This window comes from Pelodiscus sinensis, chromosome 25, assembly GCF_052426305.1.
Source record: "Pelodiscus sinensis isolate ZL-2025 chromosome 25, ASM5242630v1, whole genome shotgun sequence".
Classification (NCBI taxonomy): domain Eukaryota; kingdom Metazoa; phylum Chordata; order Testudines; family Trionychidae; genus Pelodiscus; species Pelodiscus sinensis.
In genome coordinates, this window is record NC_143076.1 from 9,604,628 (window position 1) to 9,621,551 (window position 16,924).

The 16,924-nt window shown below is 59.1% G+C and overlaps 1 protein-coding gene across 2 annotated transcripts in view; it reads left to right on the forward strand.

The window, feature by feature from the left end:
* Positions 1–103: 103 nt before the first annotated feature.
* The window catches only part of LOC102455060 (neurogranin), a 43,040-nt gene continuing 26,219 nt past the window's right edge, over positions 104–16,924 (forward strand). Inside the window, exons 1-5 of one of the 2 annotated variants that reach the window (XM_075909624.2) lie at positions 104–244; positions 1,119–1,287; positions 3,383–3,453; positions 5,189–5,248; positions 6,343–6,617. In XM_075909624.2, coding sequence (XP_075765739.2) covers positions 1,134–1,287; positions 3,383–3,453; positions 5,189–5,248; positions 6,343–6,504 — 447 coding nt within the window. In that variant the 5' untranslated portion in view covers positions 104–244; positions 1,119–1,133 and the 3' untranslated portion in view covers positions 6,505–6,617. Of the gene's footprint in view, positions 245–1,118; positions 1,288–3,382; positions 3,454–5,188; positions 5,249–6,342; positions 6,618–16,924 lie in introns of those variants that run through there. The other variant, XM_089773310.1, reaches the window with a different exon arrangement.

Genomic DNA, 16,924 nt, shown 5'->3' on the forward strand with positions numbered 1-16,924 from the left:
GGAGGAAGAGGGTCGCTGGTTTGGGGGCTGACCAGAAGGGGCGGGGCTGGAGGCGTGCCCTCAGGGCCAGGCTCTTCTGTGCCAATGGCCTGGGCAGGGGCGGGGCCTAGCGGGAGATGGGCGGGGCCAAGGTTTGGCTTCGCGTTTGTCCCTCCCCAGCCACCAGCCCCAGCTGGTGGGGGGCGGGGTCTTGTTGCCAGGCAACGGAAGCGTCCGAGAAACTGCGGAGAGCAGCGGCTGAGGGGTAGGGGGGGGTGATCGCTGCCCGCGGGGGGGGTGCGGGGGGGGTGTGCGGGGGGGGCGGGGGGGGTGATCGCTGCCCGCGGGGGGGGGGGCGGGGGGGTGATCGCTGCCCGCGGGGGGGGGCGGGGGGTGATCGCTGCCTGCGGAGGGGGGCGGGGGGGTGATCGCTGCCCGCGGGGGGGGGGCGGGGGGATCGGGGGGGGGGGGGGCGATCGCTGCCCGCGGGCGGAGGGGCGGCGGGCGGGGGGGGGCGGGGGGGTGATCGCTGCCCGCGGGGGGGGGCGGGGGGGTGATCGCTGCCTGCGGAGGGGGGCGGGGGGGGTGATCGCTGCCCGCGGGGGGGGGGCGGGGGGGTGGGGGGGGGGGGGCGGGGGGGTGATCGCTGCCCGCGGGGGGGGGCGGGGGGGTGATCGCTGCCCGCGGGGGGGGGGGGGGGGGGGGGGGGTGGGGGGGGGGGGGCGATCGCTGCTTGCGGAGGGGGGGCGGGGGGGTGATCGCTGCCCGCGGGGGGGGGGGGGGGGGGCGATCGCTGCCCGCGGAGGGGGGGGGCGGGGGGGGTGATCGCTGCCTGCGGAGGGGGGGGGGGGGGGGTGATCGCTGCCCGCGGGGGGGGGGCGGGGGGGTGATCGCTGCCTGCGGAGGGGGGGGGGGGGGGCGGGGGGGGTGATCGCTGCCTGCGGAGGGGGGCGGGGGGGGTGATCGCTGCCTGCGGAGGGGGGGGGGGGGGGGGTGATCGGGGGGGGGGGGGGGGGGTGATCGCTGCCTGCGGAGGGGGGCGGGGGGGGTGATCGCTGCCTGCGGAGGGGGGCGGGGGGGGCGATTGCTGCCCGCGGGCCCGGCCGGTCTCACAGCCCTGCCCCCCGCTCCCCCCGCAGGTGCCGGGCCGCGCCATGTCCATCCCCTTCTCCAACACCCAGCAGCGCATCCCGTGCGGCTTCGCCAACCTGCTGGAGGGGCTGGCCCGGGAGGTGCTGCGGGAGCAGCCCGCGGACATCCCCGCCTTCGCCGCCCAGCACTTCGAGAAGCTGCTGGACAAGCGGGACAGTGAGTGGCGGGCGGAGCCGGGAGCCCTGAGCTCTGCTCCCGCTGGGTGACCCAGGCGCCCGCCTCCAGCATCCCCACCTGCCCAGCTCTGCCACGGGCGGTGCAGCGGGCCCTGGATCCGCGCTCAGGTCTGGGGTGGCTTGTCCCCCTGGAAGGGCTCTCACTGAGCCCAGGGTTACTGCACAAATGCCCGTGGCTGCTTCCTGGGGTCCCCCGGGGCTCTGGTCTCTCTGTGCCCCATTTCCTTTATCGCCTTTGCCCACGAAAGCTCCTTGTGGGTCCCCCCTGGCCTGCCAGCTGATGCTCTGTCCCAGAGGGAAGGGGCAGGCAGGAGGAGGTTCCTGGGGCTGGTTGGTTCTGGCAGGCTCCAGGCTACTCCTCTCACTTTGACTTCCACCCTATGCTTTGAATGGCTCCTGTGGGTGATGGGGGCCACCCCTCAGGGCTGTAGGAGAACCCCACTAACCTGGGGTGAGGGTCAGCCACTGGGCCTGAGGGTAACTGGCTTACTGCTCCAGGGCAAGCGGTTTCTGGACACGTGAGTCCCTCTAGGATCTGCAGTGGGGCCATTTTCTTGGGTCATCTCCATTTCCCCATGGGAGGCAGCATGGTCACCACAGGCCCCAGTGAATTGTTCAAGCTGGTGCATGCTGTGCCGGCAGGCACGGGCCTCTGAGCACAGCCTGGCCAGCCCAGGGGGTCTCCTGCGCTGAGCTCCCTTGCTGTGCAGCTACCTATTTCACCTGCCAGGTGCTCCAGCAGGTTGGGCAGGGCAGGAACCTGCAGTGGCCAGGGGAGGGCTGATCCATCACTCCAACCATCACCTGGTCTGTACTCCAACTTGCCATAGCCAGGGCCACCTGGCCCAGCCCGACTCTGACACAGCCAGGGCAGTCCAGTCTCGGCCCTGATCCCGACACAGCCTGGGCAGTCCAGTCTCGGCCCTGATCCCGACACAGCCAGGGCAGTCCAGTCTCGGCCCTGATCCCGACACAGCCAGGGCAGTCCAGTCTCGGCCCTGATCCCGACACAGCCAGGGCAGTCCAGTCTCGGCCCTGATCCCGACACAGCCAGGGCAGTCCAGTCTCGGCCCTGATCCCGACACAGCCTGGGCAGTCCAGTCTCGGCCCTGATCCCGACACAGCCAGGGTAGTCCAGTCTCGGCCCTGATCCCGACACAGCCAGGGCAGTCCAGTCTCGGCCCTGATCCTGACACAGCCAGGGCAGTCCAGTCTCGGCCCTGATCCCGACACAGCCTGGGCAGCCTGGCCCTGATCTGGAGCCCGTCCATCCCATCCTTGCTGCAGCCTGGGAGGCCCAGCCCTGGAGCTGCCCAGGTGAGGAGAGGTGCTGTCCACGATGCTGCTGTGAGGCGAGAGAGCTGAGGGAGTCAGCGCTCCTTGCAGTAGAGTCCCTGGAGCACCCTCCTTCACCCCAAAGTACTCACCCCCATAGCCTGTACCACCAGATGGAGTCCTTTCTCCCTCGCAACCCCCTGTCCTAGCCTTAAGCTGCTCATCCTTAGCCGCACCCCAGAGCCCGCACCCCCCCAGCCCCAGGCCTGAGTCCCACTCCATACTCAGAACCCCTTGGCCCCCCCACCATATGAACTTTGTTATGTGCCCAATTAGCAAGTGACATGTTATCTCGCTGGTCAGAGAACAACATTGATTCCGCTCAGGGGTGGGAAAAATGAGAGAGGACGCTGTTCCCGTGTGCTTTAATTGTGGCTCTGTCCCGAGATGTTAGATGCTCCTGGGTGTGTTTGCTCCTCTGGGACTGTTCCTAGAACCACCGCTGCAAGGCATTCCTTAGCTGGCAGGGCCTTGACTCTCGCCTGGGGGCTGTGCAGAAAACAGCCTTTCTTTTTCTCACAGCCACGCTGCCTCTGTTCTGAGTCTGTCAGTTTTGCTTCAGGATACTGGGCTAGATGGACCTTTGGTCTGACCCAGAATGGCCGTTCTTATGTTCTTCTTATGTTCCCTGTCATCCTGCTGCCACCCACAGTGAGTGTAATTTGACTGGGGAGCTTCCTGTCTTAATTACTCTCTTGACATTTATGTGATCAAACAAGAATGTTGGTTTTTATTTTCAGAATCCAGATCGGACCCAGCAGAATGGGGAGCTAAATTAGAGGACAGATTCTACAACAACAAAGCTTTCGAGGTAGGCTGAGCCGCTGCTCTTCCTTCAGAGCACAGGGCTACCGAGCCAAATCGCCCCTCACCCTTTTGCACCTCCGGTCAAAGGGTGCCGTTGTGATTATTCTGTGCAGCTGAAGAATGGGGTAGGATAACCTCCTTCTGAACACACAAGGCACCGCATTCAGCTGCATGGAGAGGAAATCCATCTTCGGTACTGTGGCAAGACATGGCTTCCATGGAATGGGCTTGGTCAGAAATAGGGCCAATTTCTTAACCTGGCTCCCCATTCGAAGTCGGCCTGCTGAGGAAGCGTGGGCGCAGAGTAAGACAGATGCCCCCCATGATCCAGATCCAGGAACATGGCTTGTGTTGTCTTAGCACTCTGAGCAAGGCACCCAAGCTCCCCTCCAGGGCATGGACAGCTCCGTGGGGTGTGTGATACAAGTCATATTTCGCTGTGTTGTACAGAGAGGTGATACCCTGCTGCGTGTTTAGAAATGGCCTTGCTAGGGACCTCCCGTGCATGTTGACCACAAAGACATAGGAGTCAAGGTTCTAGCTTGATTTCCAGCCAGTCTCCTGCATTTGCTGCTAACTTAAAAATGAGTCAGTAAACTCCTTTGGGCAGGGGTTTTGTCTAAGCTGCGCCGGGGTGTTTTGCCCACACTCTGGTGCTGTTAAAACAGTTGCCAGTAATGGCAATCGGATGCCTTGTGAAACCCAGACTGCAGCTCTGCAAATCCCCATTCACGGAAGCTGAGTGAGGGCTTGAAGTGAGAAAGGGGACCAGGAGAAATACAGTGTCACATGGAGGGAGAGAAGCTGAATTTCCATTTGGGAGCCTTTTTCCAGAACAGCCTCTAAGACAGTGAGGGGCAAGCTAGGCTAGTGAGTGGGCCGCACAAGTGGCCCTCCTCCATCTCAGTGGCTGCACGATGTCATAACTAACACTGTCTCCCAGGACGGGGTTGCTGTGCTCCCTGCGCTGGTGTACCTAGAGTGTGCAGCATGAGCCTGTGACGGGTGCAGAGGGAGTGCGCGGCTCTCATGGTCCATGTTGTGTGCAATCAGCCCACACCTCACTTCCCGTGCCCTGGCTTTATGTGCATGTCACTTTGGGTATGTCTACACTACCCCTCTAGTTCGAACTAGGGGGGGTAATGTAGTCATACGGAGTTGCAAATGAAGCCTGGGATTTGAATTTCCCGAGCTTCATTTGCATGAAGCCGGCCGGCGCCATTTTTAAATGCCGGCTAGTTCGGACTCCGTGCCGCGCGGCTACACGCGGCACGAACTAGCTAGTTCGGATTAGGCTTCCTATTAGGCTGTACTAGGTGTACAGCTAGTTCGGATAGGAAGCCTAATCCGAACTAGCTAGTCCGTGCCGCGTGTAGCCGCGCGGCACGGAGTCCGAACTAGCCGGCATTTAAAAATGGCGCCGGCCGGCTTCATGCAAATGAAGCTCGGGAAATTCAAATCCCGGGCTTCATTTGCAACTCTGTATGACTACATTACCCCCCCTAGTTCGAACTAGAGGGGTAGTGTAGACATACCCTTTAATAATATGGGTAGGAAAAAACCGACGCAGCTGGAAAGCAGTGGAATCTGGCCACCCTGCACATGGGCAACAAAATGTCTCATGGGCCACACGTGGAACCCCGACAGGCCCATCTCTGCTCTAAGGAGACCCACTGGCGCTCTCCCCTGGTCTCAAGTCACGGTTGGTTAAACCTTCCTTTTTTTTGATCTTCTTCCAGGAGGCTGCAACTGTGAAAGAAGAGGTTAGGGAGTCAGTGAGAGATCCGGCCATAGAGTCAGTAAGTACTCTCCCGAGGTCTGCCCGGACGTTGGTTCTGACGGCACTGCTCCTGGCGTCCACGTCCAGATAGCTAAGCCGGAGTTGGAAGTGCTCCATCAGTCCCCAGGCCCAAATCCTTTTAGGAGACACATTTTGCCCCAGCTGGTTTAGGATCCTCCCCTTGCATGTGATTTCCCAGAGTCACACTCAGACTGCAAGGAAGTGTGGAGTCACACCTTCAGCTCTGGGGAGTCTTTTCAGTAGAGTTGCGGGGGGGGAGCAGTGTTCCATCTGCCTTTGTAGTGTGGATCTGCGTCCCTCCTTCCCCATTCTGAATGCTAATGTCTAGATCACCGAGCTAATGAATCGCTCCCCCAGCTAATGAATCAATAGGCTGCTCTATCTGCAACTTGGTGTTGTAACTGACTCCCTGTCCCAGCTGGGGCATCCCGCTGGAGGTTGGGGAGCCTGATTTGTCTCCCGCGGGACATTGAACTCTCTTTTGCTCTCCCTCTGCCCTGTGCCTCAGTCTCTCTCATGCTCAATAGCGTGTTCACAGTGCTCCGCGTTTTTAACAATCAGCATTTGCCAACAGTTGTCACTCCTGGGAATGTGAGAGGCCGTCATTTGCCCCATGCTCAGTGGGAAATAACTGTGCTGTCACCCCCCCAAGTAGTAAATCTTGGCAGATGCTGCTCGTTTAATGGCATCCTGCGTCTCCCACAAAAGGGAGCTGTGTTCCTGGTGCTCTGGGAGGAGCAGTTGGCATTTAGATAAGGGCCAGATCACAATGTTTTCACTCAGACAAGCCTTCCAGTGAATCAGAGGAAGTTCTGCCTGAGTAAGGGCCCCAGGATTTGGCACTAAAACAACCCCCCCCCCCCCGATTATTAGATCTGTGGCGACAACAACAAACAAGTAAAGACGACAAACCACGTTTTGTTTCCCTCTCAGCCTTTGGTTCACACACAGCTTCCAAAGGCCTTTGGGAAGCAGCAGTTTTCAGGGGCTGCCCATTAGGCACATTTACTGCGACTTAGGCATTGGTGTGTGCTGCAAGACAATGAGCAGCCTGTCAGCCGTTCCCTCTGTGGTTTTATTCCCCTCGCGAAGGAGCTTGACACACGTGGACTCTACCAAACAAGCACCCATGAAATAGAGGAGAAAGCTGCCACAAAAATCCAGGCTGCTTACAGGGGATACAGGGTGAGAGAGACAGTGAGGAGAATGAAGGAACTCGCTCGGGATGCAGCGAACCCCAAGGAAGAAAGCTAGTGCAGTCCAACCTGCGCCTGCCCCACCCTGGCTTGCAGACCAGATGCAGGTGACGTTGGTCAGTACTGACTGTAAGTTTATTTTTGTTGACTAAACATCACATTTTCAAACTACCCCCAGCACTGTGCCATTTCATTTCCTCAGGAGTCTGTTTGCAGAGCCGCTGGTTCGATCTGTCATGGGCAAACACTGGGCCCTGGCGAGCTTGCTGTGATCTGGTTCGCCAGAGAACTGTCTTTCTGCAAATGTTCCTTCTCAGAGCAAACATGCCATTGTGGGAAGCAAGTCGCACTGGCTGTGCGCTAGGGTCTCCCCACGGGGCTGTGGGAGTGAACCCAGAGACATGTGCTGCAGCCCGTCCCTTCTGCTCTGCTCCACCTCCTCTCCAGCCTCAGGTCTAGGGATTGGCCCTGGGGTCTTTGCCTCCCCAGACCGGACTGGGCAATGGACTGGTCTGTCTCTGGCCCAATCACTAAATGTGGCCACAGCAGAACAGTCATTGAGCCAGGGAGTCGGAGTGGGGGTGACTAATCCGGTGACTTGGGGGGCCAGGCCCTGCTCCGTTCTCTCGTTATGTGTACAGCGCGTAGCAGCTTCAACAGGAGGGACCCCCACATCTGACTGCCCCCGAGCTCAGTGGCTAGAGCACTGTCCTGAGGCGGGATCCAAACGGGGCTCCCTTCTCTCCCTCGGCAGCCCGGGGAGTGCCTGAACCGGCGGGCTCGGAGTGGTGAGGTGGGCTGCTGCTCCGGCATCAGCCAGACTGGGCCTGGATTGGGTCCCGCCCTGGCTTAGGCAGCTGGATGCCAGGCTTTGTGAATTGCTCTGGGGCTTCGGCGTGAGCGAGGCAGCAGCTCTGACTCTGCAACGCTAGGTGCTGAGCAAGCTTAGGCACCCGCACGGCGCAGGGGAGGGTTGTGGGTTGCAGTGAAGCTAAAAGTGCGTTTAGGTGCCTAACTCTAGGGGTTTGTGGGTCGCACCCCATCTGCCACAGCTTCCCTCTGTGGTGAGGGTGACTCGAGACGATTAAACCATGTTCATAAAGTGGTTCGATGGCCTGGCTGAAACGGTGCCATGAAAGTGCCTTGTATTAGATTTCTGCCCGGGAAAGCAGAGAAGGGAATCAAGAAGGAAGGGCTCTATGAAATATGAGCTGGAGCGGGACTGGTAATGCCATACACATGCCCGGGTCTGCCTTTCCAGACCGTGTGCTGTCACTGGGCAGGCATGCAAAGCAGCTCTGACGTCACCCGGGGAATGGTGGCATTTTGCACCTGAGAAGGGTGCAAGTCCCTGTTCTTTGGGTTCTGCTCGGTAGGCTACTGCGGGCTGGGTGGAGCTGCTCGTGCGTCTCGCTGGTGCCCTTTGTCAGTGGACGGGCTCAGACTCAATCCAGGTCCTGTTAGACCTTTACCTGGCCCGCCAGGCTGATGTCTCCGTTCCCCCTTGTCACGACTTTTACGTGAGTCCCTCTTGAGCACTACGCTTGGGCTGTTTTCGAGGGAACTCTCCTGTCGCGCAAGAAGCTGACAATTCCGCACACAGGCTGTCGCTGTGTCTTGAAGCCACAGTTTAGAAATGTTGTACCACAAAATGGAAAGTTGTGATTGAAGAACAAAAGCCCCTGCCAGCCTCTCCCCGCCCCTGGAGTGGAGGATTGTCTCATCAGTTGGGCTCAAGACACTTTTTAATGAACACTTAATAAATTGGCACCAATAATGGGGAGTTAGTTCCCAAGGTCTCTGCAGTGATTATAATCACTCAGCTGAGGTTTCTTACTCACTGCTCGAATTTCCAGGATAACAATGCTCATGCGATCGTCTTGAAAGCCCCTGCCGGAGTGTTTAATGGAGGAAGAAAGGATATGTAAATGTGCACAGCTCCAGATTATTTTTAATGCTCTATTTTTAGGTTTCTTGCAACCCTGAAGGTTGTCAAAATGTAGTGCCGATCCCGGCTTGACGGAGGGAATGTGACATCTGCTACCATTACAAACTCCATCAGGATGCTGGGGGGAGGGGAGGCGCCGCAGTGCTGCAGTTACTATACTCACAGTCTCCAAGTAACTTCTGTCTGTGGCGTAGGCCAGCACCTCACCTGCTGGGAACCCACCTGGTTGGGCTGCGCTGGTGCCTACTTTGGGTAACACATTTCCCAGGGCTGCTTTGCTTCAGTGAAGTGCCAAGGGGGCTTGCATCCATGTGGGTGAACTTAGCCCTGCGGGGATAAACTGGACTGTTTCTAAGGTCACTGTTCACTAGTGGAGGCTCAGCCAGCCTGTGGGGAAAGTCCCCCCGACACTGAGAATTCAGCAGCGGTGTTGAGCCTTTGGGATTCAGGCGTCAGGATGGACGATGGGGAACAAGAGGACAGTGAACTCAGTGGGGCCACTGCTGGCTGTGGAACCGGCCGGCCTGATTCCCCTTGCCTTGCTCCTTCCAGGCTGTAATGCACCACTCAGGCAAGGCTGTGGGACGACTTTCTCCGGGCTTACCTGCTCCCCAGATTCTGCGGTATTTGGCCTCCCCCACCTGTGGGAGGCAGGGTGGTGCGATTATTCCCATTGTGCAGTGGGGAACTGAGGCACAGAGAGCGAGGTCTGGACCCTCCACACCCCATGGGCTCCTCCTTTCACTGGACTCCATAGGAATTAGCTTCCCAGTCCCTCTGAGGCTCTGGGCCTAACAAGTTCCGCTCTGCAAAGGGACTTAGGTGCCAAAGTCCATGCTCAGCTGCCTGAGCCTGGAGCGCTTCTGCCCGGAGCAGGGGCCTAAATCCTGGGCATGACGACTGTGGGGGTTCACAGCAGCCTTGCCTCAGCTGGGAGGCGTTGTCAGAGGTCACCTCAGGAACGGCCCTGCACAGAACACCACGGGCGCGGCCCCCTTGGTGCCTTCCCCCAGGGGCTGAGTCCTTACTGCTCCACGGGAGACGCCTGCGGGATGTGGTGTCAGTACCTTGCTGGCTGCTGTGCTTGGGCTGTGGGCTGTGGATGACCCCTCCTGGCTTCTGTCTGTGAGCACGGCCCAGCCTTGAGGGTCCTCATGGCAGTGACCGAACTGTCCCACTGGTTAAGGGAAGGGAGGGAACAAAGGAAGTGAGTGTTGGGGGAAGGGTCAGTTTTCGAGCTGGAACCATGAAGGAGACAGACTAAGGAGGGGGGCTGGGAGTCTAGGGGCCCAGGGACCCATCTCAAGGGGTCTGAGGCATCCTGGCCCAGACTCCTGTAGCCACGTCACGTCTGTGCTGGGCTGCACCTGGAGAAGCAATAAACCCCCCCGTTCTACTGCCTGGGGGAGCCTGTTCTTGCTGCTACGGGGCTGCAGGATTGGGGGGACCCCGACTCGCCGTCACAGCCTGTTTCAGATCCGCCCCCCAGGTAAGTGCCCTGGCCACTGAGCTCTGGGGCGGGGGGTTCTCAGTCTCCCCTGCTGGAACAGGCCCTGGAGACTGGGTCCCCCCTGCCCAGTGCGTTGCAGACCCAGGTGCATGCTCTGGGCCCCAGAGATGCGTCCTGCCAAAATGGAGGGTTTCAGCAGGAGAGTTTGAGGGAGCACACCAGAGCCCCGGCTCTGTCCCGAGAGGCGGGTTAGAATCTCTCTGCCACACCAGCCACAGGGCGGAACCCTGCGTCCCCCTTAGACTAGGCGAGGGCCCTGCTAACGGCCTGGGGGGGGAGGGCTGGGCAGCCTGCCCTGCTGTCATTGCCTCTGCAGTGGGGAGGAGGGAGATGACTGAGCCCCTCCCCTGCTCACTGGCTTAGGCTGCAGCACGCCCAGCTGTGGGCTTTGGAGGGTCCCGTTCTGCGGTGCCCTCCCCCTTTCTCCCCATGCGCGCCCAGGAGAGTGCCCTGAGACGGCACTTTGCCCTGGAGCAAGGGGCTCGCCCGACGCCTGCCCGCAGCGCGTGATGGGCAGTGCCCGGAAGGGGGCGCCGTGGCCGGGAGAGAGGCCGGCCCAGGAGTGAAGTGCCCGGGGGGCCTGCACCAGGACGGAGCCAGCTCCCAGGGTGCCCGGCGGGGTGAGTCCATTGTCACGCTCAGTCAAGGGGCTGCTGACGCCGCCTTCCCTTTCCCTGAGAGTCAGCGCCAGCCCGCAGGACCCAGGTCTCCATGCGGCCTCCCGCCCAGCCCCCTGCCACGCGCCAGCCTCCTCCCGGGGTGACGCTGCCATCCAAGGGGCTCTGGGAAAGAATCGGGCCCCCTACTACTCAAAGGTGCCAAACCCAGAAATCCCCCCGGAGCGACACGCACGGCCAGGGCAGTGCTGGTGGCAGGGAGGTGGGACCGACTCCCTTTCTCTCCGCTTCGCCTCCCTTCAATCCCTGCTCTGTAGCCCAGTGCCTCTGACACAGATTTAGTCTGGGAACAGACGGGAGGCTGCGTGGTGAGATTCGCTGCTGCTAGCGTGTGCCTGTGCCCTAGAAAGGAGCCTGGCCCCTGCTGCCATGAGCCCTGCCAGTCCCCGGCTCTCTGCTTGATCAGCACCCACGGCTCTGGGGTTGGGAACTTCTCCCCCGGCGCAGGACAGGGGAAGTCAGCGTCTCATTTAGATGCTCGTTGCTGCTGCACGTAGGCTCTTCCCAGGCCTCACGCCAGCAGAGTCAGTCCCTCGGTTACCGCCTTGCCCTTCACCATGACTCAGCTGTGAGTTCTGCCTGCTAGGTGCCCGGGGGCCCATTGCCAGCCGGGGTTCTGGCAGGCTACTGGGGAGCAAGTGTCTCACAGGCAGGGCCCAGAACCCTCTGCCTGGTGCTCCCCTCCCTTCCCATTTTGGCCAGGACAGTGCCCTGAGCCTCCTCATCTCTGCCAGCCCCGGGAAAGCACAGGCTCCCAGGGACGGGCCCACCTTAGCTGGCTCACTGCATCCCGAGTGCCCCATCACCGTGAGTAGGGGTGTGTCCAGCCATTGGGCCGGCAGAGAGCGGGACGGTGCCTCCTTGGGTTTGTGGTGTTGTGTGTGGAGCTCCGGTGCCTCCGGATGCCCTGGCTCTATTCCTGCCTCCCAAGTCAGGCAGGGCCTGTGACCCATTCCCTGGGCAGTGCTAGCGGGGTGCGGCCGGGAAGGGTGCTGGCTTTCATAGCCAGGTAAAATATTCCTGAGCAGCAGGTACCCAGGTTTCAACTAGGAATATTAATGGTTGAGCAGTGGGGGCTGCTCCAGCCCCACAGGGCCCACCACAGTCCCTGTGCACAGCCGTGGGCCCCTCACCGAGTCGGTTAACCAGTGAGACCTAACGTTTCACCAGTTAGCCGATGAAACAGTGCAGCACGTCGGGTACCCCCCGATCCTGCACCCCGTCTGCAGAGAGAATAGAGGGTTTATTGCTCCTCCAGGCTACAGCACAGCAAGTCTGGGCCAGGATGCCTCAGCTCCTTTGGGTTGGGGGGGTCCATCGCCCCCCTAGACCTCCAGCCCTCAGTGTAGGCTGACTCCATGTTCCCCAGCCAGCAACTGACCCTTCCCCCTAAGCCTCCTGTTGGTCTCTGCCTCTCTCCCTTTGTCTCTCCCCCTGGGAATCCCCTGTTGTTCCTCAGGCCAGCCCACATATCTGGGTTAATCCACATGTGGCTGAGTCAGTGGGAATCACACAACGCAGTGCAGGGGGACCCCGGTTGCAGAGCAGACGGCCTCCCCACCGCACCACAAACAGGGTTTGACATCCCTAATTGCAACAGAATCTGTCCGACAGAACAGCAGGGTTGAGACCAAGGGGGAGGGTCACTCCCACAGGCGCCATGAGTAATGCAGTAGGAACAAAACGCGTCTCGGGGAACAGGACCGGCCGTCTATTAAGTACTAGAAGCGCTCTGACTTTTGATGTCCCTCTGCTACCCAGCAGAGCCAGCGGGATCCTGGCAGGGTTTGCAGGGTTTGGAAGTTCAAGTGTCTGGCATTCAGGGTGGCTGCGTCTAGACTGGCATGATTTTGCAGAAATATTTTAACGGAAACGTTTTTCCATTAAAAGTATTTCTGCAAAAGAGCGTCTAGATTGGCAAGGATGCTTTTGCGCAAATCTAGACGCGCTTTTGTGCAAGAAAGCTCCGATGGCCATTTTAGCCATCAGGCTTTCCTGCGCAAAAAATGAAGGTGCCTGTCCACACTGGCCCTCTTGCACAAGTATTCTTGCGCAAGAGGGCTTATCCCTGAGCGGGAGCGGGAAAGTATTACATTACAAAGTACATTACAAAGTCAGTGCTCTTGTGCAAATTCAAGTGGCCAGTGTAGACAGCTGGCAAGATTTTGAGCAAAAGCAGCACCCAACCATGTCTACACTGCAGCCGGAGGCTTCGTTTGCAGGCTGGGCTGCCATACCTGGGCTGCCTCAGGGGGAGCGCTCTGGAAATAGCAGGGTAGAAGCTGCCCTGTCTGGAACCCTAGAGCTGCGCCCAGCAGCTGCTCCATCCCATCGCTGCTTTACGCTGTTGAGCTAGCACCAGTAAATCGTCTCAGCCTGGAAATTGCACCTTCAGCGCCAGGGTGGACACATCCTTCTAGCTACATAGGAGCTCCCAGACTGGGTCCTTCTAGGCCAGTGTCCCATCTTCTGACAGTGAATAGGGCCAGGTGCTTCAGAGGGAATGAACCAGGTCATTTTGAGTGATCCATCCTCTATTATCCCCTATTACTTCCGGCAGTCAGGGTTAGGAACTCCCTGTGCAGAAGGTTGTGTCTCTGACTATCTTGGTTAATAGCTGTTGATGGTCCTACCCTTCATGAATTTAGTTCTTTTTCTTTAACCCAGTTATGCTTTTGGCTTTCAAACAACATCCTCTGGCAAGGAGTTCCACAGGCTGACTGTGCATTGTTTGAAGAAGTACTTCTGTAAGGGTATGTCTACACTACCCCGCTAGTTCGAACTAGGGTGGTAATGTAGGCATACCGCACTTGCAAATGAAGCCCGGGATTTGAATTTCCCAGGCTTCATTTGCATAAGCGGGGCGCCGCCATTTTTAAATCCCCGCTCGTTCGAACCCCGTGCAGCGCGGCTACACGCGGCACGAACTAGGTAGTTCGAACTAGGCTTCCTAGTTCGAACTACTGTTACTCCTCGTGGAACTTTTCCGCCCCAGCCTTTGCCAGTGTAGACACAGCCTACGCGGCAGGCCAGGACGGCGTTCGACCTGTCCTGGGAGGCAAAGGGGTAGCATAGGACTAGTGCTAATGAGGGGTGTGGCAAGGAGAGAGCCCAGAGGGGCAGGAAATCCAAACTTTCTACTTGTACGTAGGGAAGGAGTGCTCTTGGAGTCCCCAAATATGGGACCCCGTGTGGCCCCCACATCTCACCCCCAGGAATGGCCCTGCAGGGGGCTTTTCGGTTTGAACATATTGTGCAAACCATCCTCCCCGCAGCCCTGAATGCCCTCATGGGACACCAGCGAGCCCTACGTGCATTGGGCCCCGCTACGGGACTCTCACTTGCAAGGGAGGTGACTTTAAATGTTCTTCCTAGCTGGTGAGTGTGTGCAGCAGAATGGCAGAGGCGCCCTGTTCCCACGGGCCTGCCCTGCTCCAGGGAGACAGGCGCCATTTTGTGTTCCAGTCCCCAGTGTCACAGGGTGAGTCACAGGCCTGTGCTCGCCCTCAGGGAGACTTTACTTTTGTTCTTTGTTTGCCTTAAGCTGAAGGCAGAGCTAGCTGTGCAATACAAATGCCTGGGCAAACATCAGACATCTCTGGTGCAAGGGCACCAGGCACTCGGAGAGGTGCAGTGACTTTCTGACTAAAAAGGAATCACAAGCGAAGGGCATGATGGCTCCCCGCTCAGTGAAAGAGAAGAGCTCGAGCCTTCATGCCGAGGCTGCACGAGGCTTTGACGGTACCCGCTAGTGGAGGCAGTGGCGAGAGAAGAGCTATTTTTCCTCCCGCGGGTGGGAAGAGTGACATTTGCAGGGCTTAGAAGCTGGTGCCTGGCAGGGGAAGCGGGTGCGATGGAGCGTGAGCGCTCAAGAGGTGCTTCGAAAACATTCTGTTCCAGAAACAAACTTTCCACGGAAGTTCCATTGCCGGAACCACGTGGGCGGAGAAGAGGCCTCCAAGTGGCTGCGGGAAAGAGACGCTTCCCTCTACCTGCCTTTCCCCCGACCTTCAGTCTCTAAACACAAGAACTGGGAAGGGCCTGCCGTGGGCACAGCATCCACAGAGCAGCCCGTGGGGAGCTGAGGCCACGACTCAGGGCCCCGCCGAGGAAATGGCAGCTGAAACGCCGCGGGAAAACAGGAACAATTGGGAACTTTTTAAACAAAGTGCACTCAAGTGCCAGATTGGGGAACAGCCGCGACAGGCCCGTCAGTGGCTGTTAGCCCAGGTGGTCCAGCATGCAGCCCTCTCTGCTCCGGATGGCCCTAAAGCTCCAGCTGTCCGGAGCTGGGACTCAATGACAGGGGGGAATCTCTCAGTAATTGCCCTGTTCTGTATGTGTCCTTGGGGCACCTGGCATTGGGGCTGCCAGGGCACTGGGCTGGCCGGGCCTTTCGCCATTCCTACGGAGCTTGGGTAGGAAGCATTTCCTCCCCTCTCAGAGCTGGACGTGGGACTGGCATGGGCCCGCAGGCGCCAGAGGGAAGAGGACCGAGATCGGGTGGCCCAGAGCTGAGCCTGCAGGACAGAATGGAAGGAATCGAATGGCGGCTGGGATCCGACGGAGCAGCAGCCCTCAGGCAAGCGGCTCTGGAGTTCCACACCAGATCTGCAGGGGCCAGCAAGGAAGCCGGGCAAAAGCCCCGGGGTTAAGGCCCTGAAGGGGATTCCGACTCCTCGTGTGTCATGTAACCTCTGGGCCTTGCTCTTCTGCCTGCCCCGTTTCACACCTCTTCTCTGCCTTAGGGGGCCCTTTGGTGCGGGGCCTGTCCCCTGTTCTGGGTAAGTCCCCCAAGGGCCTGCATCTCAGCTGTGGGCTCCGGCTCTGCACGTAATGCCGGTGCCCCTGAAACCTGGGCCCGAGGGGTCCCAAGAACGCAAGCCCCAGGTGTCCCTGGGCCAAAGGCAGCAGCACATGGGGAAAGAGAACAGGAAGGTTGCCTAGCAACTTCCAAGCCTTACTTTATGGATGAGAAAGCTAATGCAAGCTGGAAGCTGGGGTGGGGGAACTCGGCACAGAATGTGTAGTCAAGCCTAGCTAATTTTCACCCCCTTAGCTCTCAGACACCAATCCCAAAATCCCACCCCCATCCCTCTGCAGAGATCCTGCAACGAGGTCTCCTGTGACTAAGATTCTGTTGCCTTTATTAACATTCCACACAACAAGTGCTGTTAAAAACAGGTGAAGATTGCAAAGCAAAGCACTCGGCAGGCAGGAAACCCCAGAGTAACCTTAACTCTGCCCCATGTGCATATCCATTCTGCCACAGGGCAGCCACTGACGGACAGACGTTGAGAGCTGTTGTCAAAAATCTGACCACTCTGCTCTCTGGGCCTCTGTTCCCCATTGTAATACCAGTCAGCTCAGTAGAAGGGGAACCAATCTCCTTGGGCACTGGCTGGCTGGAGTAATCAGGAAGGGATTACACGAAGAGAGCGTAGGAGAAGGGAAGACGGTGGTTCAGCACTGGAATCGGTTGCCCAGGGAGGCTGTGGAATCTCCGTCACTGGGGCTTTTTAAGAGCAGGTTGGACAAACAGCGTTACCAGGCTTTACTCCATGCTTCCCTGTTCTGTTCACGCCCGCTGGGGCACTTGGCATTGGCCACTGCTGGCAGGCAGGACACTGGTCGGATGGACTGACCCAGTGTGGCCGTTCTAATGATCTTATATACCTGCCCGGGATGCTCTAGATGGTGCTGGGTCCTGCCGTGAGGGCAGGGGACTGGACTGGATGCTCTGGCGAGACCCCTTCCAGCTCTACGATCTCTGCGATTCCATGAGAACACAAGGAATCAAGGACTCATAGGGGTGCAGAGAACAGCGTGAATTGCCCGCAGCAACGCTAGGAGTCCAGGTAACAAGACAACCTGGTATAGCCCATTTGGGGGCAGAAATTCAATCTTGTGGGTATTACTGGGGGTGGGGGAGCCACATGACTGGTCATAATCAATTTAGACACGACTGCGTCAGCCAATGCGGAAGGGGAGCCACTCGGGCTAACAGGCATGACCTGTTTCCAAGGCACCCATAGCTTGGGGGCGTGGATGCTGGGGGTTAGTTGTGTCTGCCACCGACCAAGGGACCCTCCTAGGGACCAGGACGATTGACCCTTTCCGCTCCCCTCTGCCATGCGCAGACACCCTGGGGGGCTGCCCTCCGAGGGGCACACGGCAGAGGTGAACAGCAGGCAGGAGCCGGAGGGCTGGGCGCTCCCGGTTGGGCTGCCTGCTAAGCAGCCAGCAGCCAGGCAGGTTAAAAGGGCCCCAGCCCTGAGCCCCCAGGGGCCACTGAAGGGGCTGAAGCCCCTCCTGAGAGCTGTCCTGGGGCCCTGCTTGCTGC